The following is a 25,531-nucleotide window of genomic DNA, read 5'->3' as shown; positions in this document are numbered from 1 at the left end:
CAGTTTGTGTGCAAGATGAAGTCTGTTCATAATTCCTAATACTAGATGCTTGAGTATTAGGCCACTGCCAGACCAAGGAGCCTTGACTGGCAGGGTTAATCACACCTCTCTTTGTGTCCCCTGCCAGCCACGACCAGTGGTTTAACACCTAACAGCATGATCCCCGAGAAGGAGCGGCAGAACATCGCAGAGCGGCTGCTGCGGGTCATGTGTGCTGACTTGGGCGCGCTGAGCGTGGTGAGTGGGAAGGAGTTCCTGAAGCTGGCCCAGACGCTGGTGGACAGCGGCGCCCGCTACGGGGCCTTCTCAGTCACCGAGATCCTGGGCAACTTCAACACGCTGGCGCTGAAGCACCTGCCGCGCATGTACAACCAGGTGAAGGTGAAGGTGACGTGCGCCTTGGGCAGCAACGCCTGCCTGGGCATCGGCGTCACCTGCCACTCACAGAGCGTCGGCCCCGACTCCTGCTACATCCTCACGGCCTACCAGGCAGAGGGCAACCACATCAAGAGCTATGTGCTGGGCGTGAAGGGCGCGGACATTCGCGACAGTGGCGACCTGGTGCACCACTGGGTGCAGAATGTGCTGTCGGAGTTCGTGATGTCGGAGATCAGGACAGTGTACGTGACAGACTGCCGGGTGAGTGCATCCGCCTTCTCCAAGGCCGGCATGTGCCTTCGCTGCTCAGCCTGTGCCTTGAACTCGGTGGTGCAGAGCGTGCTGAGCAAGCGGACGCTGCAGGCCCGCAGCATGCACGAGGTCATCGAGCTGCTCAACGTGTGCGAGGACCTGGCGGGCTCTACCGGCCTCGCCAAGGAGACCTTCGGCTCCCTGGAGGAGACCTCGCCGCCGCCCTGCTGGAACTCGGTCACGGACTCGCTGCTGCTGGTGCACGAGCGCTACGAGCAGATCTGCGAGTTCTACAGCCGGGCCAAGAAGATGAACCTCATCCAGAGCCTCAACAAGCACCTGCTCAGCAACCTGGCCGCCATCCTGACGCCGGTGAAGCAGGCGGTCATCGAGCTGAGCAACGAGAGCCAGCCCACCCTGCAGCTGGTGCTGCCCACCTACGTCAGGCTGGAGAAGCTGTTCACGGCCAAGGCCAACGACGCGGGCACCGTCAGCAAGCTCTGCCACCTCTTCCTGGAGGCGCTCAAGGAGAACTTCAAGGTGCACCCGGCACACAAGGTGGCCATGATCCTGGACCCACAGCAGAAGCTGCGGCCCGTCCCGCCCTACCAGCACGAGGAGATCATCGGCAAGGTGTGCGAGCTCATCAACGAGGTCAAGGAGTCCTGGACCGAGGAGGCTGACTTCGAGCCCGCCGCCAAGAAGCCCCGCTCCGCCCCCGGCGAGAACCCCGCCGCCCAGGAGGACGACCGACTCGGGAAGAACGAAGTGTACGATTACCTGCAGGAGCCCCTCTTCCAGGCCACCCCGGATCTCTTCCAGTACTGGTCGTGCGTGACCCAAAAGCACACAAAACTCGCCAAGCTCGCCTTCTGGCTCCTTGCGGTGCCGGCCGTGGGGGCCAGGAGCGGGTGTGTAAATATGTGTGAACAAGCACTTCTCATCAAAAGGAGGCGACTGCTCAGTCCAGAAGATATGAACAAACTCATGTTTCTGAAATCTAACATGCTTTAAGACTTCCGATGAAAAGAAAGAACAAAGAAAAAGAAGAGAACGTTAGGAAAAAAAAAAAAACCACACAACACTGTCGCAAACAAAGAAAAAGGAATTTAAGTTCTAAACACTGTGGACCTCATTATAAATGCCCCCTGGAAACTTAAGTGCTTTTTTCAGTGTGTGTGTGCATGTGTGTACACAATCACGCATGCACACTTTGGGCGTGGGCGGCTCTGCTCATCTGCGTGTGGCCGCAGAAGTGTCGCACACGCATGCACACACATACTCCCCTGGTGCATGTATGCACGCCCGCTCGTGGGCGCGTGTGCATTAAACTGGGCGTGTCAGGAAAGCTGAGTGTTTGGGAAAGAGGGAAGATGTTTCACCTCCTTTTCTCAGTAAGGGGGCTTTAAAAGACTCCATTTTCAGGTGCGCAGATTGGTAGAAAACTGATGTAAAATGTTCAGGCAGCTGAGATCTGAAGTGACTTGACGCTCTCTGTCCTTCACTCTGTGGTCCCCCTTGCCTTCCATCCCCCTCCCCAAGCCTTCCTGACCCTATTGCACCCCACCCCTTCCCGGCTGCTCTGCCATGGATTCTCCAAACTGCATCAGATGGACAGCTTCTGCACTGGACTTTGTTCTTGTTCACCTTCAGGGCATTGAGCTGCTGCCTTTGTGATACCCTTGGGTGTCATGGGGCAGCCGCCTTAGAAACACACCTATCTATCTCCCCAGATCAGGAAAGGAGACTTTAAGAATATAAAGCTGACCTTTTGCTTTTTAATATAAGATAGAAAAAAAAGACATTTTTTCAAAGAAGTATAGATACTGTCTCCACTCCTTAATAATTTTTTTCCTAACATTTTAGCAGTTTTTACTTTTTTTTTTTCAAATTTGATTTAGGCTCTGCTAGGAGGCACTGAATGTCTGTAACTTATATTTTGGAGGGTTTTTTTGTTTGTTTTTTGATTGCCCGTTTTGTTCCTCAAGTCACTGTAAACTAGCTCATCTCAGTGGTATATATTCAATATCCGAAGGTTTTTATTAGACTTCCCTGTACAGTCCAGTTTTCCTGTATTCGAACAGCCAAGACCATGAACTTGGCTGTGCTGTTTGGAGACCAGGAGTGAGGTTGGAGTCACAGGTTTCACAGACGTGGGGTTCGGTGGAAGCCATAGGGAAGCATGTGGCTTAGGAGCTCTCCTGAATGTAAGCAGAAGACCGCCCTCCTGGCTCGCTGTGTCTGGTACTGCGAATGTCTGATTTCTATACCCAGAGTGCATTACACTACTCGCCACGTCACTGACCCTTGCAGCTCAGCAGGGACTCCTGAGTTGATCCATGTTCACGTCCATCACACCTCAGACCCACGGCCTCCTCTCCCCAGGACCCCGGGGATTCCGGCGGGTCCGCTGCCCACAGCCCTGGGGGGGGTCCCCACGCGAGCCTCTGCCCTCCTTCTAGGACAGTAGTTGAGCACGGTGCCTTGTGGGCCAAATGATGGATGTTTCGAGGGTGAAATGGCATTAGGCCACATTCAACTTGATGCTGTGAAAGATGTTTTTAGGCTTTGTTTCTCTGTGAGCAGTTTAGGTTCCACACACAGCCTAAATGCCAACAGGGTGACCCTTTCCCCTGTGAAGAGGTGGTTCCGTCAGGATCAGTGCTCAGCCTCCCACCCCACCTCTCAGTGAATGAAGTGCTGGTGGTCCCATATCCCCCAAGTGCCCACGGCTGTGGGATGGAGATAGTTACACCAAGGCTGAGGATGCCTACCATCGTGGGGGGCCATTTGCTAAGGCACATTCTACCATCTTGGGGGTTGACCAAGTCCACTCCATCCCTTCCTAGTAACAAAACATTGTTCAACTGTGAGATACCTCGACTACAAAAAGCACTGTACAACGGCCCTCTCCCCCCGGTCCGTGGCAGTCAAGTTGGGGAAGTAAAGTTGATTTGAAAACTCAAGGCTTAGGATCATGGACCAGAACACTGTCCCAAGTGTCAAGCCTGCTCACTTTGCCTCGTGAACTAACCCTCCCGAGTCTTGGACACACTGAAAGGCATCAAAGTGGGCCGTTTCCCCATTCGCTCCAGCAAACCATGGTCTCAGGAACCACCATGCCATTTCCTCTCCTGGAGAAGTTCTGGGTATTAACTCTACAGCACTTCCCATTGGGGTCACACCATCAGAAGAGCCTCCATCTGCACTGGACAGTCACGTCACTTCCTAGAGTATGTGGGAGCATCGGCAGACTTTTCAATGAGACGTGTGGGGACATTCCAGAAGGTGGCTGCAGGGTTGCTGGTGGGTGACAGATGCCTCCAGCAAAAGGCCTCCAGCTTTGCTTTGCTGCTGGGGAAGGGTCCATGACCTGGCACTCTGAACCACGTGAGGAGGATGGGAGCTACCCGTTTTGTGTGGTTAGTGGGAGCTAAGTCTTGGAGCCCATCCTTCCCCTTCTTAGAGCGGAGCTGTGCTGGTGTTGCCTCATTATGGGGCCGCTCAGTTAGCAAATAGGCATTTCACTTTCTTGCAAAGCCATCAGGACCAAGCCCTGGTGTCAGCGTTCTTCTCTTCAGCAAAATTGAAGTCGTAACTAAATTCCAGTTATCTAGTCATATGTGTCAACTCCTGTCCTGTTCCTCCTTTGCACCTCAGTTCAATCCTTAGGGCTTGGCGTGCTCTGCAGATGTGATGTGAGTGCCACTAGGTCTCGGAAAGCTGTCTCCTGGGGCTGCCTCATCCAGATACGGGAGCAAGGTGGCAGGTAGTCATTTCTCTCTTGCAGCCTCTGGTTCTTCAGAAACTCGTTGCCAACAGGAAAGGCTGTACCAAGGTGCCCCCTCCATCTGCTTTCTCATGCAGACAGCTCCCATAGTGCAGAGCCCGTTGCAGTGAACAGCTTAATAAAACCCAAAGATCTCACAGGCCCAGCCACTGGCCCCACATCTCCAGCAATATCCACCCTATCCAAATTCTAGCTCAGCCAAAGGATTGAGGTCGGCTCTTCCAGTTCATCTCCCGGCCCCTAGCCTGGCATTGACCTTCGGAGAGTTTTTGTCTTCTGCCTCCCAGTTCTGTGACCACTATAGGACTTTACAGCTCAAGGCGGTTGCCTGCTGACCTGGACACAACTTGACTGAACCATGTGATTCCCAGGATAGAAATGGCCTTTGCGTTGACATACACGGACCCCAGAGGGGAGGTGGAGAAAACACACCTCCACTCTGCAGGGTTTTCCCCCTCATCTGAGGTCAGTTGGCTTCACCACCAAAGCCCAAGCCAAGGACCATAGCCTCGTGGGTGGTCCCTCAGATTTGAAGTAACGGGGGGGTCTCGGCTCCACCAAGAGCAGCGGTGCCATCCCAGTCGTTGTGAGTGGATGCCCTTGTGCCGACATGGTTCTTTTTCCCTGTGCCCAGGTCCACCAGCCAGGCCTCCCTCCAGATGGTAGTTAGAAGCCAGGAAACAAAACAGAGGGGCCACGGGGCAGCGCTCCTTTCTGGCCACACTTCATCTTGGGGTTCGCGGCATAGAAAGCCACCTACTGTGTCCACGAGCAAGGACGCTTTGCCACCAACCTGCCTGACAGCCTCATGCTTGGCGTTCGGGGTTTGGCTCTTGACTGGGAAAAGGGTGCTGAGGTTTCCTGATGAGGAGAGGACAGTCCGATGACACAGTTGAGAAGTTCTGCGTCTCCAGATTTCTGGGAAGGACTTTTTTTGACACCAGCCCTGTAGGCTGGCAAGCGTCTTCTCCTTCAGTTTGCTCCTTTCTCTCCTGCACTTTCGAGAAACACCAGAGAAAAACTCTGCAAGGCGTGTTTTCCACTGTGAAGCAGACCCTCTGCCTTTAGGGGTCCTCTAGGCTTGCGCCTGGACTTGGACTAGACTCCTTGGAACGTGGGCATCTGAAGAGCTGTCAGGGATGCAGCATGCGTTCTTGGGGGCCACAGGTTCACAAGAAAAGTTTGGAATGAAGCTGGGATGTGGATGGAGAAGGAGGTCCTGTGGGACATGGCCCAGAAGGGGACAGTACCTGGATGTCGCCATGACGATGGATGTGCTTTGCAGAGACGGCAAGGGGAGGCACCCAAAGCACGGCCGGCAGTCTCCTCCTGCCCACTGAGCCGGGCAGGTTCATAGCTCGGCCCCTTGCCTTGGGCACAGTGACAGCGCCTCTGTCCCTGGGACGTACCTGAGGGAGGGCTTCTAGAAAGGCTGCTGGTTTAGATGAAACCCAGAGGCTAAGTAAGGCTCAGGCTGGCCCCTGGAGACAGTGGGCGGAGGGCTCCTGTCTCGGCCCCCCTGTATCCAGCCGGGCCAGTGGGAGAACTGGGAAGGGCCCTGCCCTCTCTTCACTGTGGCTAATGTTTGCTAGGCCAGTTATGGTGAACCAATGATACAGTGTTTTCCCTTTGCTGTTTCCCACCCGGTTTCCCCTTTTCAGGGTTTTCTGGAGGATCTTGTTGTTGTTTTTCTTCCTCTCTCCTTTGCGTTTGAGGATCGTGGTCAGCGGAGCCCCGCCGTTCCCTGGAGGGGCGCTGTAGTTTCTGTGCGAAGAGGCACCTGCTCCTGCCTTGATGAGGGTAAAGGGCATCGGGTTACTGCTTGTTGTATTCATGCCCCTCCACCACCACGGGCGTTGCTTTAAAGGTTCAACTGCTGTACAGAGAAGGATTTGCTAAGTTTGCAGCTGGGTGTCAGCATCAGGACCCATAGGGGCCCTCCCCACCCACGCGTCCCACTGGGCACCTTGACTCTTCGAACCAAAGTTCCTTAAGGGGGCACAGCCCAGCCTGGTCCGCAACCTCAGGGGCCTGGGATCCCTGTGGCGCTTCCTGAAGTCCAGCTTGGCAAGAGACCATGGGGTCTGAGGCCAGCCGGAAAGGGGGGCTCCTCCCACAACCCAGGTGCCAGCCGGTCCCTGCCTGGGATCCTTCCCTCCCACCCAGCCAGGGTGGCCGGGTTCCAAAGCGGTGAGCGAGCTCGTGGACTGGCACGGGGCTGGAGACAGAGGGACCCGCGGAGCTAGAGGCTCCCAGACCCGCCGGGCAGTGCGTCCAGGGCCATTCAGATGCCGAGCATCAGGAAATCATTTTGTACAACCACCTGAAGCAGAGATATTTTTTAAAAAGCATAAATTATTTTCAGTTGTTTGCTGATGATCCTCCCTTTTTCTTTTCCCCATAACTTTGCGTCGGTAATTCTTTCACATCAGGTAAATCTTGAGAAAGCCTTGGTGCCCCTCCCTCCCAGGCCCCACTCAGTACCCATGCGTGTGCACCCTCATCCTTTCTCAGTAGTTAAGACGTTCTAGGCAATACCATAGGCACAGCTGACTGTGTCTCTGTCTTCGAGTGCAAGAAACTCAAGTCATCTTAAAAAAATACAAAAAAAAAAAATTTACAAAAAAACAAACACAAAAAAATATCTTTTTTAGGCCAGAGTTTTCTACAGGTATTAATGAATATTTTTCTTAATCCTTATAAGTTTTATGTGTTTAATATTTCTTAATACCGGTAGCATTAATTTATACTTTTGTAGCAACACAATATTTTTATAAACAGCCAGTGCTTTGGCTCAAGTCTCCACAAGGGGTTTATGCAGGGTTATCTTGGGACCCTGTGTACCATGTACTGTATTTAAAAAAAAAGTTACCTAGTGTCACCCTTGCTGTGTTAATTAAGAAAAGACGTTGTTTGCGGTCTCCTGTGTCGTTGGTGTGGACCCAACAGTTCTCCAAGGAGTCACATTGCATGGGGGTTGGGTTGACAGTTCTTGTGATATGTAAGCCCCCGAGACCAAACTTGAGGGTTTATTTAGGCTTTTTCTGTTTGTCCTTTGGATTTTTGGTTTCATTTCGTTTTGGTACCGTTTCTCCATTTACGGCCAAATCAGTTTTCTGGTGTTTAAAACTTTTACTGATGTCAAATGGAGGAAAGGAACAGGAAAAAAAAAAAAAAAAAAAAAGATTTTTACAAAGTAATAAAATTTAAAACTGAGCTGTTTAAATGTTGCTGTTTTTACCTGTCTGTTCTTGTCCAAAAGTGGGACATTCCCAGGGAGAAGAGGAAGGTTCTACTTGGTTCCTTAAATCGCCAAAAGCCCCCGCCCAGAAATCAGCACCCCCTACCCCCCGAATTCTTGCAACATTATTTCCTGGTTGGTTGATGCCAAGGTAAAAAGACATCCTTTTAATGGTTAGAGAGGATCAGTTGCTTAAATGATTTCATGTCAGTGTTGTATTTATGGTTTTACAATAAAACAACCTTTAGGAAGATGGCAGTGCGTGGTGTTATTTCTTGGGTTGGCATGGGGCCATGTCATCCAGGTAGGAGCAGGGCACTGGTGAGTAGAGATGGACAGGGGCAGAGATGTCACCTAGGGGTGACAGAGCTGGAGTCCATCCCGAGGGGATACTGCGTGAGGCTGGGGTTAGTCAGCTCCTCGGAGCTCCCTGCTGACCTCAAGGCACCAGACCCAGGTTGGTGGTGTCTGATAAATAAGGGAGGGACACGGCCACAAGAAGACGTGGTCCCCGTGGGCCTTGTTGTGAAACACTGTCCCAGCGGAGGAAGGATGGATTTGGTCCGAGTCCTACAGGCCCAGTGCCCAAGGGACACATCCAAGTTCGCCTTGGCCACCATCATTTATGTGATGTGTGTTGTGTATACCGTCTGTTTTCTGGGGAAGAGTGCCTGTAGCTTGTGCCAAGTTCCTGATGGCATCTGTGACTCAGGAAGTTAAGAATCAGTGGGAGCTGTGGAGACACATTTCAGCCCAGTGTCTGGACACACTGTCCCCAACACAGGCCGGGGTGGAAAGCCTGCCTTGGGAGGAAAGGCTCTCTCCATCCCAGGAGAGGTTCAGGCAAAGCTCAGATGCCCGCAGTGGGTGTGAACCAAGCGACTGGTGGGCCCGCCGGGCAGCCAGACCAGGTAGCTCGGGTGCCCTTCTTCCTCTGTCCTTCTGAAGCTCTGCGTGGCTTTCCCACAGTGTCCCCTTCGCTGATGCTCCCTCCCCATTTGCTGGCCACTGAACTGCTGCCGTCCTCCGAGCCAGCACCCCAGACAGCTCTCCCACTCCCTTCAAGACGGTGTGGCCTTCCTCCCCGACCCGCCTGGAGTCAGCACACCCGTCTCCCAAGTGAAGCACACGTCCAAGTTCGTCTTGCCCAGTGGTCACGTGTGTGAAGTTTGAAGTGTTGTGTATTGTCTGTCCGGGGGAGAGCGTCTGTGGCTTTGCCAGTGGCATCCGTGACTCTAGCCAGTGCCCTCCACAGTGGGCTGCGGGGGCCCAGCCGGGTGGACTTGCCCCTCTGCTGGCCTCGACCCGAGCCTCACACTACAGACACGCACATCAATGCTTGGCTTGGAGAGTCGAACTGAAGGCAAGTCCTGGAGAGAAGACGCCACCAGAAGACAGCTGTGGCCAGAGTGGGCAGGGAGGGTGATAGCTTCTCCTAAAGCAGGCCTGCTGCTGCCGGAACAGCCGTTCAAAGGTAAAACCACGTCCGGCTTTATCCCTGTCCTCAACCAGAAACGGGTGCTCTCCTCAAAGAGGATGTGCTGCTTGATCAGCCCAACAAATTCCATCAAATCGCAAGGATGACAGCACGAATTGGCTGAGTCTGGGCCAGCCTCCCGGGGGCATCAGCCCTGCCCTCAGAACCCCCCTCCAGGGGGAGCTGCCTGCTGTTCAGTGTACCGTGTGGACACTCCTGAGCCAGCGGTTGAAGTTTAATCAAGGAGTTTCTACTGGCTCTAAAACAAAAGTCAAGAGTCCTGCTGGAGCGGGAAGACCCCCCCCGCTAGCTGGGAACATCGGGATCCAATGAGGCCAGGGCGTGGCCAGAGCCTCCATACGACTGAAGGGCCAGCCTCTGGATTTTAAAATAAAAAATTTTTTAAAAGCATGTTTCTTTATTAAGCAGCCACATGTATTTTGTGACAGAGATGAGCATGACCAGTATCTTTAAGAGAGAATTTGCGGTGAGACTGTTTAGGAATCAGATGAGTCATCAGGGTAGCCACTTGGCTGAGAATGATTCTGGTGCCTTCCGGGAGGAATGGACTCCTGACTGGAGGTCACAGATGTGCTCCAACCCCATCCCACCCCTGAGGGGCAAGACAGGATCCCAGGGAATTTTTTGTAGTGAAAGTTTTAGTAACTGTCATGGAGATAAAAGCCTTCAGGACCAGGGAGGGTGGCAGGCAGGGCTGGTGACCCACAGGGGAGGCCCCATCTAGAGGGGTGTCTCAGGTGCAGGATGCAGGTCCAAGGCTGCCAGAGCTTAGTTTTCAAGAGATTTGAGAAACCTAGAGTTTTATATGGGAGGTCCTTTTTTTTTTTTTTTTTTTTGGTGGGGCTTCCTTGGGTCTTTGTTGCTGTGCCCGGGCTTTCTCTAGTTGCGGCGAGCGGAGGCTAGTCTTTGTTGTGGTGTGTGGGCTTCTCATTGCGGTGGCTTCTCTTGTTGCAGGGCACGGGCTGTAGGCACCCGGGCTTCAGTAGTTGCAGCACTTGGGCCCTAGAGAGCGCAGGTTTCAGTAGTTGCGGCGCGCGGGCCCTAGGGTGCGTGGGCTTTAGTAGTTGTGGTGCACGGGCTTAGTTGCTCCGTGGCATGTGGGATCTTCCTGGACCAGGGATCAAACCCGCGTCCCCTCCACTGGCAGGCAGATTCTCAACCACTGCACCACCAGGGAAATCCGGGAGGTCCATATTTTAATGGTGAACTCAGAACTGTAAAATACCTTAGGAGCCAAACTCCCATCCACCAGCTGAGCTGAGGCTGGCCAGCCCACCTGTGGCTTGCACTGTCCGGTTTAGGCATTTGTCCTCCAGGTCACTTCAAAATATCTTTCTTCAGAGTGGCACCTTCCAACTGCCATAGGTGGCAGCCCCAGTGTGTGAATCATGCATGGAGGGGGCAAGGTATGGACGCAGGACGTGATGACACTTGTTAGTTCCAGGCTGGAGAGCCTGTCACTTCCCCCTGTGTCCCCGACCCCGACCCCGACCCCGCCCACTTCTGCTCAGTGACTCCCAGCCAGGCCCACAAACGCTGTTCCTCAGGACTGTCCTCTCTATTGAAACCTGGAAGCCCCAAGGTTGGGACTTCCAGGGTGCATAAGGCGGGGAGTCTCTATGTGGTCTGACCAAGGGGGCTGCAAAGCTCTCTCCACCCAAATCCTTGCCTCTGGGTTCGTCCCCTCAACACAGCATTCCACCTCAGAACCCAGGAAGCTGGGGTTTGGACTCTTGCAGTGGCAGCTGTCAGAGCTCTGGGTGGATGGAGCCCGAAAGAGGTGTTTATAAGTCCGATGTTTGTAAATCCGGTGTGTGTGAGCTGGAGGCTCCTGGAGTTGTGCACTTGGGCCAAGTTGGTGCCTGAGCCACCCTGGACAGCCTACCTGCTCTCTTCCTCCAGGGAGCAGAAGCTGGGCCAGATCCAGGGCTTCCAGCTCCGGTCCAGGGCCAGCTGGTTGTTCTGGGCACAGCACAAAGGGCAGTGACCATTCTCCTTCCGGGGCAAAGGGCCAGAGCAAGGATCCCAGGAGATGGGATCTCCAGGACCCTTGTAGAGAAACAGCCCGAGGCCTTCCAGCCCCTGGCAGCTACTGCTGGGGATGCAGCTGTGAGCAAAGTAAACGCGGGGTGCAGTTCTGTGCAGCCAAGGACGGGAATTCTTTCAGGCGCTTGTGGGGCATTTACCCAGACCCAGTTGGGCACACACTGGGGCACGGTGACTTCTTCTGACCCTGGGTCTCTGATGAGCCCTGTCAAACCTCTCCCAGAAACAGGTACTCAGAGTTTTTCCCTCTTTTCTCTTCTAGCTTTATTAAGACAAAACAATCCCATTTTATACAGAACTGTGATTTATGTTTCATAATTTGCATAGCCAATTTCATGTCCTGAAGATGGCTCTATTACATTTCCAACACATACATTTTTCACATGTGGGGAAAGCTGGGGTTACTCATGCCCGCTCCCCAGCTTGTCTCCCCCTCCCCTCCCCCCATCTGATTATACTTCGTGATGAATCATCAGGACATGGAATTTCAGGAGTCTACAATTTGCTTTTTATTGGAACCTGCCGCGGGACCCTGGGGTAGACACTGGCCCTCGTGCTCCCTGTGGCCTGTGGACCTCTGGCCTGTGGGCCACTCAGTTGGAGAAGCGCAGCAACTCCTCATCTCCTGTGGACACAGAGAGGCTTGGGGAGTAGGTGTGGGGTCATCCAAGGGTCTGTGGGTGGGGACGGTCAGGGGATGGGGATGCCTCATAGAGGAGGGACGGCAGCTTGGGCTGAGCTTAAGCCTGAGCCTGAGGCCAGAAACTTCTGCTTGCGGAGTGACTCGATTATCTCCAGAGTGCGTTCCACAGAATGATCTGATTTTTTGCCTCCTGATTTACTTTAGGTACCATTTTCCCAGTGGGGAGATAAGGCACAGAAATCTTTAATGGCTGCTGTTCCCTGGAATGCTATTCCTGTTATCATTATAGCATCACCACCATTATTGGTAACGGCTGCCGCTAGATGGATATGGACCGTGCGAGGCTCTGTGAAGTAGGTACTTTATCCCATTTTACAAAAGAGAAAACTGAGGCTCAAATTGACACTCAGTGTGGCCAGCCCAAATGTGGCAGTGCCGGGATTGGAGCCCAGTTCTGCCCCACTCAGCCTGTCCTGCCTTCCCTCTGCCTGGGCCCAGGTGCCCCATCCCAGCTGGGGTAAGGCCTCAGGCCTTGCCCCATTTTACAGGTGGGAAACTGAGGCCCAGAGAGTGGATGGGCTGGTCACCTGGTACAGAGTACAGAACTCAGCTTTCCAGACCCTCGCCTCCTAACAGGGCTCCCCCACCTGGACCCCCATATCCCCCAGGCCCAGCCTGGCATTGTCGGGCCTCCTACCTTCACCAGGGATGCCACAGTACTCCTTGCACTCCTTCTCTGAGTAGAACTGGTTGCTGTTGCCCCTGCAGCCCCCGTAGTTGAAGAGGACGCACTTCCCCTTGACAGCATCAAATGCCCAGAGCTGGGTGGAGCCTCGGCAGGGGCCAGGGACTACGGGGAGATTGCAGGCCTCTGTGGAGTGGGAGGGAGGTGCAGAGCATTGGAAGTCCTTATGACTGCTGACCTGAGACACCCAGCAAAGGGCCTGAGCCAGGGACCCTGCGCATCCACAACACCTAGACCCCTTTTTATAGATTGAGAAATGGGACCACAAGAAGACATACGTGCCGAGGGTCACCCATACCCAAGTGTGCAATTCCTATGACTTCAGGAAACTTGCCCTGGAATTCCACCACTGGAGTATCCTCTCTTAGCTGCCTGTTCAGTGGGCAGGTGGTCTGTCTGGAGGACAGGGTTGGGGGGCGCAGTGGGAAGTGGAGAGGTGGGGCCGCACTCACCCACGGTCCGGCAGGTCTGCAGACACTCCTTCTCCGAGACAAAGTTGTTGCCGTTCCCCAAGCAGCCACCATAGTGGAAGGTCTCGCAGGCCATGGATGAGCCGTTATAGAAATACCTCTGAATCATCCCCAGGCAAGGACCTTGTGAGTAGCCCAGCTGGCAGGAATCTGGGGAGGGGCAGATCAGCAGTGCTCACTGAATGCTGACTGTGTACCTGTCACTGGGCTGGATACTTTAACAGGTATCATCTCATTTAGTTTTCATCTCTGCATTAAGAGGAACGATTCTCAATTCATTTTAAAGGTAAGGAAACTGACTCCCTGAGAGGTAAAGTGACTTGCCCAGAGTTACACAGAGCTGAAATTCAAAGCCATATTTGTTGGACTCCAAAAACCCATGCTCATTCCATTCCATTACATGGGGCGTGACCAGCGACCCAGAGACCCAACATCCCCTGTGTTGGTCTTGTCTGCCCAAAGACTCTGTAAGGATAGTAGTTGATGATACATTCACCAGCACCCATGCCAGCCAGCCTGACCTCTGCCTTACGTCCCACCCCCGTGCCTTTGCTCTCGTCATTCCTGCCCCTAGAATGCTAGAATGCCTTCCTCCCTAAAACCATATCTGGACACAGCATGAATTCCCCTTCATCCAGGAAGTCCTCCTTGATCACCTCGTCCTCCATTTTCTGCGCTCCCCCAGCCTTTTAGCTGACCCTCCATTTTGGGTCCCTCACTTTCTTCCTTGACTGCCTCCTCTACTAGACCAGAAGGTCCAAAAAGATGTGGGTGGTTTGTCTCCATGACCCCAATGCTCAGCACAGAGTCTGGGGTGGAGCAGGGTCAGGGTTCAGTGTTTGCTGAGAGATTTGGAAAGTGATCATGTTATCCATCACAAAAGGCATTCTCACGTTCTTGCCCATGTGCTCCCACAAGAGCCCTTAAGGTCAGCTCAGCAGGCTGTTATCCCATTGTACAGATGAGAAAGCCATGGCTGGGAGGCCACATAGTGATACAGACAGGCCAAGAACTCACTTCTCATCGTGGAGCTGAGACTTCCTAAGCTCAGGGACCATGCCTTACACTCCTCTCTCCCCCCATAACCGCTGGCACAGGGCAGAGTACTGGATTTGCCCTTTCTAGGCTCAGTCCTTGATTCTAGCAGAAAAATAAGAAAGACTTCACGGTGATGAGGGCAGCTGGGATGAGCCAACTGTGGACCCTTCCTCTCTGCAGTGTGGCAGAAGGGGATTAAAAAAAGGGGGTGATCATTACCTTCTTTCTTGCCGAAACCAGTTACTAGTTGTCCAGCCCCTGATCCTTCCTCTTCCTGGGGCAGAACAGCCCGCCGGGCTCTCTGGGGGAAGAAAGAGAAGAAGCTGTTGCAGGGACCTAGCCACTGCTGCTCCCCTATACGCCTGGAATATATAAACAAACCATTTGCTTTGGGGATCAGGGTGTAGACAGAAACACTACTAGATCGGTTAATGGCCTGTTTTCCCAAAAGCTTCAACCTGAATTCCAGAATAGGCATCACAAGATAGATTTCTGGTCTGAAATGACAGAACAATACCTACATATCCAGCTTCCAGTTGAAATGCCCAGAGGAATATAATAATGGAAAAGAAACCTAACCCAGAGTTGGGAACCAGGGAAGAGTAGCATTCCCATACTAGAAACTAAAAGGCATTTCTACACAAGGGAGTGGGAGTGGGAGTGACTTGCAAGAAGGGCTGACCAGACCATCGTTAACTGCTTACAGTGGAAAAGTCACGTGGAGAGTAAGAAGGGACCCCGAGTTGACCCTAATACTCCTAGATATGGGGGCGGGGGCAGGGACTGCAGAGCAGGGCAGGCTGCCAAAGCTGTCAAAAGGATCTCTGGGAGCAGAGTGCACTGAGGCACAGTCCCGGGACAATTACAGAAGGAGGAGCAGGGACACTGCCGGCCATCAGGCAGTCTTCCTGCCCACAGGTGAGACCTGGAATCTGAAAAGGTAAAACTGTAGTAACCTTCAACTTTTCCCTTCTCCTTTTAAGGCGCAACTGAAGCTGTGATCAGGGACTCCCACTGTCTACCAGAACCCATCTCAAGCTGGTTGCACATAGGTCTTCCTTGGTGAGGATGAAGGAAAAGAGAAAAATCATGGAACGAATTAAATAATGCAACGGCTCAGAAGAATCACACTGAGCTGGAGAAATATCTCCACTAAACACAGGGTGTAGGTAAGAAACAGAAGAAAACTTCAACCATCAATGAAATTCAAGATGGCATTGCATCAACATTAACAGGAGCCCACAGTTATGTAGATGAATAATATGGGAGAAGTAGAAAGTTACTGGAGATGAAAAGGATTTTGTTGAATGTAACCACACAGTAGGGATAATAAGCTGCAGTTTAAAGATTATGAGAAATAAACTCACAGAATAGGAATTCTAGAAGGAGAGGCAAACAATATAGAAATGATAGAAGAAAAGTTTTCCAAGTTGAAGAGAGACTTGAGTTGTTCAATTATAAGGGCTCAAAGGGAATGAGAGAAAATTAATGAAGAGTCCTATCTCGACATTTCCTAGAGACAAAGGATAAACAGCCTAGTAGTGGCCCTCAGAGTAAACAAGAGCATTTAATGACAGAAGCAGCAGAGCAATATCTAAAGGTTGTAAGAGGGTAAAGGTTGTAACCCAGAGATTCTCCACTCAACCAGGCTGTTGATCATGTGATATAAACACAGAAAGATATTCTCAGACATGCAAAGATCCTGTAGTTTTCCACCATGTACCCTTCCAGAAAACAATTACTTACAGAAATATTCCCACCACTCGAGAAGGGAATCTAAATACAAGAAAATGCATGATGTGGTAGAAAAGAAATGATGGTAAACTAGAAAGCCAGTAAAATAGAGAGTTGAGGTTAAATTGTTGTTAAAATGGTCATTCAACTTAATGTAAATGTTAAAAGTAATTCTCCAAACTAAAGGTGGAAAATATAAACATCAATCTCAGATTATATCCACAAAAATGAGGATGTGGGAAGCCTGGAGGGAAGAAACAAAAAGTAAGCTGCATTTCTCTCTTTTGCAAGGGAAGTCATCAGTTATTGTTTCATTCTTGACATGGATGAAGAAGCACAAATTCAGCTGACATCTGGATTAAGATGGCAGATTGAAATTTCCCTCAGAATTACCCTCTCCAAAACCGAGCCATCAGCAAAAAAATGAATTCAGAAATCCCAGCCCCCAAGTATTGATCAACACCACTGAAATGAGGAAAGGGGCACAATTTAAAGGAAAAACTAAAGCTCTCGATCCAATAATCTGGAGCTGAACAGGAAGGTCAGCAAGGTTCAGCTCCTGACCTGCCCTCCAACTCCCAGTCCTGGCAAGTCATCAAATTTCTGGTAACTCTCCCTAATACTCCCAAGTCCTGAGAGAAAAAAATTGTGGGGAACCCTATCTTTTTCCTCTTCTGATAGAGGAGTAGTGAAAATGATTCTGGGGAAAAAAAAGAGGAAAATAGACTAGAGCCTGACTCTTTCTAAGTGAAGGTTCTGGGGCTACACAATCTAATGCTCCAGGGGGTGTCACTGAGGGCAGATGTACTTTGCTGCCAGCTCTGACTAGGTGGAATGAATCCCCATCGGATATTTATCAGTCCTTCCAAAGAGAATGCAAAGCGAGTGTATTCCAACCAACTCTGGACTTCAGAAAAGTGAATGGAACACAAAATACCCAGACCTTACTCTAAATTCGGGTGGGAGGGGACTAAGCTCATATTTGCAGGAAGAGAGCCAAGGAATAAATGAAACCTCCATGCCACCATATCAGAATAAACAGAAAATCTAGCTAAAACGGACTAAGCAGGAGTCAGATAAAAAGAATTGATACAGAAACTATCCAGACCCACTTCAGAAATGAATGAATAAGTAGCCTGAACTAGAGAAAGAGCCCAAGAGTCCAGTGGTGGACATGGTCATGAACTGCCAAGTCCTCCCATCCGCAATGGATTTATATTCCCAGCTACCCACTGTCAGCCCCTGTTGGAGACTACCTCAGCTAAGGGAGCCCTCTCATTCAAGATCGTGCTCCCTTCCCAGACTGATCAACATAGAGTATTAAGGCTCCATCCCTTGGCCCCATCATGGGACAGCTCCCAAGGGTTGTCCTGGTTCCAGAGCTCCCTATAGGGTTGGTTGAGGCATTGTTGTGACTGCCCTGCAGCTCTCCTTCTTCCTCTGCCCAACCTTCCCTTTGTCTCTTCCGTCCATGTATGTAGATGTAGGGAACCCAACCTAGAAGAAAACATAACTCAAGAAGCAGAAGGAAATCCCTCTTTGGCCTCAAGTTATGGAATTACATAATAAGAACCTGCACGTATTAAGACAAGATTCAAAGATGACATGGTAAACGCTGACAGAATAAGACGAAGAGAGAACCCAGGCCTAAATAAACAAATTGAGAAGCAAAACAACGTCAGTTCAGAGCTCGTGAATAAATCAGGAATAGTAAGGAGCAGAAAGAATAGATGCTGCTAAATAGAAGGATTGTCATAGAAGAGACAATCCCAGTGGATGCAAGTAAAAGCAATTTGAGAAAAGCTAGTACATGATGGAGGATAAAGATGCTCCAGGATGAGAGAACAAGTGTTCGCCAGATGGCAAAACTCAACAAAGCGAATAGAAGATGAATTTCATATCATGAAAGAGAGTTTCCTGAAATACAGTAGAAATGTCATCTGTGGATGGAAAGAGCACGGTGTATTCCAGGAAGTTTCGATATAGACGCTCAACCCCAAGACATGGCCTTGTTAAGATGCTGACTTCTTATCAAGGAGAAAGTCTGTCCAGGCATCTGAGCAGAAGAAACAAATTGCTTCCAAGGAGAAGAAATATCAGGCTGGCCTCAGGCTTCCCTGCCGCGATCATCAGTGTGGGAGAACAGTGGAGCAATGCACACAAAGCTTCTTCTGAGGGAGAGAAAACATGACCTAAGAATTTGACACTCAAGCGAAACATCCTTCAAGGATGAAGGAAATGAGCAGACATTCTCAAACAGGGAAGAATTCTGGGATTAAAACATCCATGAACCTTCCTTGAAGACAGCACTTGGTAAAAAAAAAAAAAAAAAAAAAAAATGGCACTAAGAGATGAATAGAAATAATAACTCAGGAATAATAACTCAACAAGCTGTGTTATATTCACTAAGGGTGAATGTAGACTCCATTAAAATATAGAACTATTACTAGATGTCTGGGAATCGCGGTGACAGCAGAATGGGGATGGTATCAGTCTGGACAACGTAAAAGCAAAAGGGAAGAGAAGATGGAACCAAGTTTGGGAGTGAGGATGTCTGTCTTCCAAATCTTGCAGACAACAGATATTCTCTAAAAGTATACGTAGCGATGCCAGCCTCTTAAATAGTAGTTCATAACCTTGACTTTATTTAGAGCATTCTTTAAGAAGTAAATCTCTTGTGGATAATAAATATTTATTTGAAGTTTTTTTTAAAACCTCAAACTTCAGGGCTTTTTTTTTCCTGTCATTCCGCATGGCTTGTGGGATCTTAGTTCCCTGACCAGGGATCGAACCCGGGTCCCCTGCAGTGGAAGTGTGGAGCCCTAACCACTAGACCACCAGGGAATTCCCCAGGGCCCTTTTAAATTCGAGTAAAACTACAAGGAATGCCTTTTAAAATGTGGAAATAGCATCTGTAATGTAATTCCATTTAATAATAGCATATTTAAATCTGTTCCTCTCTCTATCCAACCTTCCTTCTCCAGGTGTATGCAGGTCTGCCCCTCTCCAGGTGTATGCAGGTCAAGATTACCGGAGTAATGTGACTGCTGGTAGGTGTTGGGTGGTGGAATTTTTTAAAACTTATTTTTTATACCTTTATACTGCACTGTTTTGATTCTTTATATTGATCGTATGTTAGTTTTATAATAACAATGGTAATTTTCTCTAAAAAATATGTAAGCAAACAAATAATATGTTAACAGTGTTAATTCTATGTAGGAATAAGGACATTATTGTCTTTTTTTTTTGCTTTCTTGTATTTTTTCAAATTTTCAAGAATATGTTTCTAAAGTAGATATTACATGTATATATGTACTTACATACACATACACATGTATAGATATATACACACACAGCAGTAGACTAAATTAGGATATATAATTTCCAAATAATCAGAGAAAGAAAGAATGAAGACTTAATATGGCAAAAGGCAGGAAAATAAAACAGAAGAAGGAAGCCCCGCAAATCAAAAGGCAGCACAGGAGAGTCACTGGTTGGAGAGGCTGCTTGCTCTCGGATTTGCGTTTTTTAGGGATCCATTGACTTTATTTTCGTTTATTGCGTATCGAGTATCATTATCTCCCTATTGAGTATGTCACTGCTTTTAGGCACTATGCTAAGACCTTTTCTAACATGTCACTGGATTCTAGCACCTGGAAGGTAACGGTAATTACCCCATTTCACAGATGAGGAAAGTGACATCCAGGTAGGGCAGCAGTTAGCCCAATGGCACAACATGCCCATCACTGCCTTCTCTCAACGACCCCACCTGCCAGCACAGCAGGGCCCAAGTGGGCAGGGTGGGGATGGGGTGGGGGGCAGAGGTACTCACCGAGAGTGGAGTGGGCGCTGGTTCCTGCTCCCCAGGGACACACTCACCTAGGGCAGAGGACGGGAGAGAGAGGGAATGAGACCCAGACATCCCAGACCCAGACAGGCTTTGTTTCTTCCATAGAGCTAATGACTACGTGTCAGGCGGGACGTGCGCGGGGACCTGTCTCGTGCATTAGCCCACTTCATGGATGGCTCCACCCCCATGGCTTGCTGCAGGTCATTTGTTGGAAAAGTGATAGACTGGTGGCTGCACCACCGTCACACCCTGCATCGTTTCCACCCCCAACCAGCATTTCACGGCTGATATCTATTGAGCGCTTACTAGACACCGAGTGCAGCCGCTATTGTATTTAATGGCTTTATTTCATTGACTCCTCACAGCAACTTCTAAAGGAGGCATTATTATCCCCATTTTACAGATGAGGAAATGAGGCTCTGGAAGGGTGACCAGCCGGAAGCCACCCAGCTCAATCTGAACCTTGGTGCTCTAACTCCAGAGCCCAGGCTCCTAACCCCAACGCTCTATTGCCTCCCAAGAGGTAGCCATGGATTCTGGCTATAACCAAACTTGGACAGGTGGTAGCAGAGGGAACGCTGAATTGGGTCTACTCTCGGCTTCACCAGGTATGCTGTGTGACTTGGAGCAAATCCAGAGGCCCGAGCTGCCTGTTCTATAAAGAGGGGAGGGGGATCGTAGCCCAGCTTATCTCAGAGGGTTATGGGAAAGACCCAGGGACTGGGAAGATGTGCTCTGGGGGTCGTGAAGGATAAGACAGGGACAGAAACGGGAGGTGGGGTGGAGGTGTCACTTACCTCTGTCGGGCATCGTGAAGATGGCGTCCTCAGGGATGCCCACACCCAGGGCAACTTCCCTGAACTGCTCCAGCAGGGTTTCCCGAAGCTGTGGCTTCCGTCCTACAAGTAGGAAGCAGGAGAGACTCCTAGAACCACAGGTACCTGGGCCGTCAGGGCCTGAGGTTATTTTGCCCAGGGAGTTTCATTTCGGGGAAGTTTGAAAACTGTTGGCCCAATTCCATTTCTTCGATACCCTTATGGAAACCTCAGCTCCAGAAGAGGAGGAGGTGTCTCTCCCAGGCTCCCCATCTGGGTCTCCCAACTGCCCACACAGCTCTCTTTCCACTGGTTCTTTTAAGGACCCGAAGGCCCTGGAATTCTCTGGAATTTTCAAGATCAAAAGAAGAGGATTCTGGGCTTTCCTGGTGGCGCAGTGGTTGAGAGTCCGCCTGCCGATGCAGGGGACACGGGTTCGTGCCCCGGTCCGGGAAGATCCCACATGCCGCGGAGCGGCTAGGCCCGTGAGCCATGGCTGCTGAGCCTGCGCATCCAGAGCCTGTGCTCCACAATGGGAGAGGCCACAACAGTGAGAGGCCCGCGTACCGCAAAAAAAAAAAAAAAAGAAGAGGATTCTACCTCAAATGGGAGACTGAGCTCTACCTCCTCTAGGGAGAATAACTGTTTTCACCTTTCCCTTAACTGGAGTTTTGTCAGAAGGAAAAAGCAAAACTCCCTGCTCTTCCCTACTCCATTTCCCTAAATCCCGGGTCTCCTCCCACCCGCAGCTCCAACGAGTGTATCATGTTCCAGGCCTTTACCATAGAGCTTGGCAGTAATGGTGGGTCCATGGCGGCGGCTGAATTTCTTGGTCAGAAAAATGGCATACTCATCATAGTTGGTGTGGACCACATAGGACTCCATGGTGATGTTCCATTCTGCATGGAAGATGCAGGAAGACAAAAAGATCAGTGGTCAGAAGGCTTCTAGCCTGAGATCCTTCACCTATTCACCCACACATCATCTATTCATCCATCCTTCTGTTCACCCATCCCTTCCATATATTTATTATCCACCTTCACTCTCTCTCTCTCTCTCCATCCATCCATCTCCTCCATATATTCATCATTAATTCAACCACCATCATTCCATCCTCATCATATATCAATCCATAAATTCATCCATTTTCTTTTTCCTTCATTTTCTTTCTTTCTTCCTTTCTTTCCTTCCTCCCTTCCCTCCCTCTTCCCTTCCTCCTTTCCTCCATCCATTAATCCATCAATTTATCTATTAAATGACTGATTGACTACCCCACTAATCTACCATCATACTTATATTCACTTACCATTTTTTAATTCTCTCATTTATTTATCCAACCATTCATCTACCCAAACATTCAACCCCTGACACGATTATTTGATGCATAGAGCAAATTCAGTAAACATCTGCTGGATTAATGATTAAATTCATGTCCAAGTCCCTCTATCACTTGGCACCATACACACTGTGTATGGTAGATGCTTAGCAAATTGTTATCAGCTGACTGCAGATGCCTAACACGAGAACTGATGAAATCTTGATGTTATCCTCAGCATTCAGCACCATCACTCAAATTCTGGATGAGCACGTGCATGGCAGGGCAGGGGCGGGGGGAGGGATAGAGAGAGAAAAAGAAAGAAGGAGAGAGAGAAGGAGAAGGAGGGGGACATTTGGAGGGAGGCTAGATGACTGCAGAAAAATGGGAGGAAAAGTTGTAGGGGCAGAGAGGGCTGAGGCAGAAAGAAAGAGAGCTTAAGACATCAGGTATCTTTTAGCAAAGGAGGGAACTGTAGATGTCTCCTTTGACTCAACTTACTGGGTTTGTGATAGAGGAACTTTCCATCAGTGCCTGTTTTCTCATAAGCCCCAGAGATCGCCTCACAGGCACCTTTCCTGGAAATGAACAAACCAAAAGGAAGGTAACTTCTGGCAGAGACCATGGTCCTGACACCCCACTCTCCTGCAGGGTCCTTCTAAATGCCTTTTTTTTTTTAATTTGGAAAGTAACATTTCCAAATATCTGGTTTAATTCTCACACCAGCCCTGGGAGACACAAGTTTCACATGAGGGAACAGAGGGACAGAGGAAAAAAAGGGACTAATCCATGCTAACCTCTTGGTAAACCCAGCACTAAAAATCAGCTTCCTTAAGCAAATCTGCACATCATACTTAGGCACCGTGAAGTCAGAATGATGAATTAACACATTAATTCATGTATTACTTTGTGTCTCTCTTGTCTCTCTCTCATTTTCCTCATCTGAGAAATGGGGATAATGATAGCTTCTACCTCACATGGTGGTTGTGAGGATCAACTGAGATACTATATGCAAAAAGCTTAGAGTAAACACTATGCACTTATTAGGTATTATTGTTAGTATGATGATTATTTATCTTATTAATATTTAATGAGCAGCATCTATGTGCCAGGCACTGTGCTACATGCTGGGGATACAGAGGAGGGCAGGACAGACCCTGTCCCCTCATGGAGCTTATAATTGAGTGGGGTGGGTGGGCAGGCCAGGGGCAGATGCAGTCAGTGTGAGAATTGCCACAAGGGGCGGGGTGGAGCCCGAGGTGCTCCGAGAACACAGAAGAAGGCATGTAACCTGAACCTGGGTTTGGGGGAGTCAGGGAGGACTTCCTGGAGGAAGTGACAAAGAACCTGAGTCCTGAAGGATCCATAGGAATTAGCGCAGGGAGGTGGGGAGAGGTTTTCCGGATAGAAGAAACATCCGATGCAAAGGTCCAGAGGATGGAGGGTTCCAGGGACTTAAAGAAGGTCCACTTGGGTGGGTCACAGAATACATGGCAGAGAGTGGGGCAGGGAACAGTGAGTGCTTGGGGGTCGGGGGCAGGGGGCGCTGGAAGGCCACGTTGAAGGAGTTGAATTTTATTCCCAATGGTGGTAGAGAGCTCTGGAAAGGTTTAAGCAGATTTGAGTCTTTGAAAGGTCTTTCTGGCTGCCGGGTGACGAAAGGATTGGATGGAAAGTTGGCGATTAGAGGTGGGAAGAAGTGTAGAGAGGCTACTGTAGACAACCAGGAAAGAAAGGGAGGTGGCTTGGTCCAGGGTGGTGGCGGTGAAGAGGAGACAAGTGAACAGACTGGAGGGATTTAGGAAGAGCAGGGACAGGGCTTGATGATGGATTGAATGGCCGTGGCCGTGGAAAGAGGAGTCTAGGACAGCCGCCTCCCACCCGGCTTTCCAAGATGGGGGCGGGGGAGAAGTGCCCTTACTGAGCTAAGGGACACCCCAGGAGCAAGAGCAGGTTGGAAAGCAGGCACAGTGTTGGGGGCGTTGCCCTTGAGGTGGAGGTGGGACAACTAGCAAGGGCTGCCCTGCTGGAGGGCGGCAGAGAGGTCTGGAGCTCAGGGCCGAGTCCTGGCTGGAAGTGGAGACCTGTCACTTTCTAGGATGGGGTGGTGACGGAAGCCAGGGCAGGGGGTGGGGTGGAGGTGGGTCCCCACTCACCGCCAGTGAGTATTAGTCACGCTGATCTCCCTGTCTGTTGCGCCCTCTCCCAGCAGCAGCGAGCTCATGGTCATCTTGTCCTTGAATCTCTTCAGCCACGGGCAGGTGGAACCCACGGCCACGTGGAACCATTTCCCGTAGATCTAGGAGGCAGCCACAAGCTCTGAGGATCTGGACCTCGAGGAAGATTTGGAGGACATCTGTCCCCCTCCCTCCTCTCAGTGACTTCTCCTTCTAAGTGATCATCCTTGCCTTACAGGTAATTGGAGGCTACAAGGCTTCCAGGGCGGATGGAGCCCTGATGGAGGAATTCCAGGCATTGCGGCCAGCTTAGGAAGGAGATGTGCAGCTGGGCCCCACCTCGCTGGCAGAGGGCCTGACTCTGCTGAGATGCAGGATCTGGGCTGCTCACCTGGACGGGGTCCAAATCTCCAGGCCCTAAGGTCATCATCAACCACCACTCCCCAAAAGCAGGAGTCCTGTCTTCTCCTCCTCCGGGGACAGGGTGCTCACCACCTTGCACACAGCCCATACCTCCGTGTTAGGAAGTATCTCCTTTCCCTAAGCTGCGTCTGACCCAGGGCACGCCTGCCGCCTCTTGCTCCTGAAAGGGCCCTCAGGTCCCTGCAGACCCTTCACCATCCCTGACCACCAGAGACCCTCTCCTCACGCCTCTCCTCCACAGCCCTTCCTCAACCCTGAACATAAGCAAAGTCCTCAGGCCAACACGGCTACAAGGGTCTGACGGAACCCAGGATGGTGGTAGAGGGGGCAGGCCCCGTTCAAGGTCACCCAGCGCTTCAGGCAGAGCTGGGGCTGGAGGGCTGACTCCCCACACACAGCGCCCTGCCTGGGCCTCTTAATCCCATGACCTCTGTCGTGCTTCTCGTCTCCCCCTAATAGGGCGGAGGACCCAGGACGGGCTAACAGAGATGCTACGAGGACTTGAAGGTGAGGACTTGAAGGTCGAAGGGCTGCGGGGTGGAGGGTCACAAAAACCTCGGTGCTGCTGGGGACTGCAGGGCAGAAGTCGGCACCGAGCCTTTTCTGGGTGGGTTCTAACCAGAGCACGGGAACCCGAGGAGGCAGGTTCAGACGTGAGGACCTTTGACTCAGAATGTCAGCCTGGAGGCCCACAGAACGGTGCATGCAGCATTGTAGCTTCAGCAAATCCCTGAGAGTCTGGGCAACAGGAAGGGCCCCGAGGGACCCACGCGTGGAGTTCCAGATGGGGAGACTGAGAGCCCGGGGCCTAGGACTTGCCCCTCCCCCCCCCCCAGCAAGGCCCAGCCGCTCGGACACCCTGCCATTGCTGCCAGAGAGGCCAGCCTTACCCTAGACAGGTCGAAGTTCTCCTGCACTTGGATGTCGTCGGGCAACGTTGTCACGGGGCTGGCGCTCACCGCCAGGCAGGCGGTCAGCTGCAAGAGCAGGGCCCCAAGACTCTGCATGGCTCCGGGCTCCTCCGCCTGGGCTGTCACTCACGGGCTCCGGCTGGGGACAGAAGAGCCACCACCTCCCTGCACGAGGCAGCTATGGACTGGGGCTGGGGAACGGGCC

General features: G+C 51.0%; 2 protein-coding genes across 11 annotated transcripts in view; one reads left to right on the top strand and one right to left on the bottom strand.

Moving 5' to 3' along the window:
* Nucleotides 1–7,872, top strand: part of ZNF618 (zinc finger protein 618) — a 187,137-nt gene extending 179,265 nt beyond the window's left edge. For all 10 annotated transcript variants that reach the window (XM_081238103.1, XM_081238107.1, XM_081238106.1 and 7 more), the window contains one exon: nucleotides 128–7,872. In XM_081238103.1, the coding sequence (XP_081094229.1) occupies nucleotides 128–1,644 (1,517 nt within the window). In that variant the 3' untranslated portion in view covers nucleotides 1,645–7,872. The remainder of the gene's footprint in view (nucleotides 1–127) is intronic.
* A 3,580-nt stretch (nucleotides 7,873–11,452) lies between these two features.
* On the bottom strand, nucleotides 11,453–25,510 carry AMBP (alpha-1-microglobulin/bikunin precursor). The gene is made up of 10 exons (XM_081237737.1): nucleotides 25,306–25,510; nucleotides 23,972–24,114; nucleotides 22,317–22,393; nucleotides 21,283–21,399; nucleotides 20,483–20,584; nucleotides 19,668–19,714; nucleotides 14,321–14,402; nucleotides 13,046–13,213; nucleotides 12,546–12,719; nucleotides 11,453–11,830 (listed from the first exon to the last, which is right to left on the bottom strand). Exons 1-10 carry the CDS (start codon nucleotides 25,420–25,422, stop codon nucleotides 11,799–11,801), a joined length of 1,059 nt encoding a protein of 352 aa, XP_081093863.1. The 5' UTR covers nucleotides 25,423–25,510; the 3' UTR covers nucleotides 11,453–11,798.
* Between the last annotated feature and the right edge of the window lie 21 nt (nucleotides 25,511–25,531).

Source organism: Mesoplodon bidens, assembly GCF_964165515.1.
Source record: "Mesoplodon bidens genome assembly, chromosome: 6".
Taxonomy (NCBI): Eukaryota; Metazoa; Chordata; class Mammalia; order Artiodactyla; family Ziphiidae; genus Mesoplodon; species Mesoplodon bidens.
This window is presented reverse-complemented; position numbering and strand designations above follow the sequence as displayed.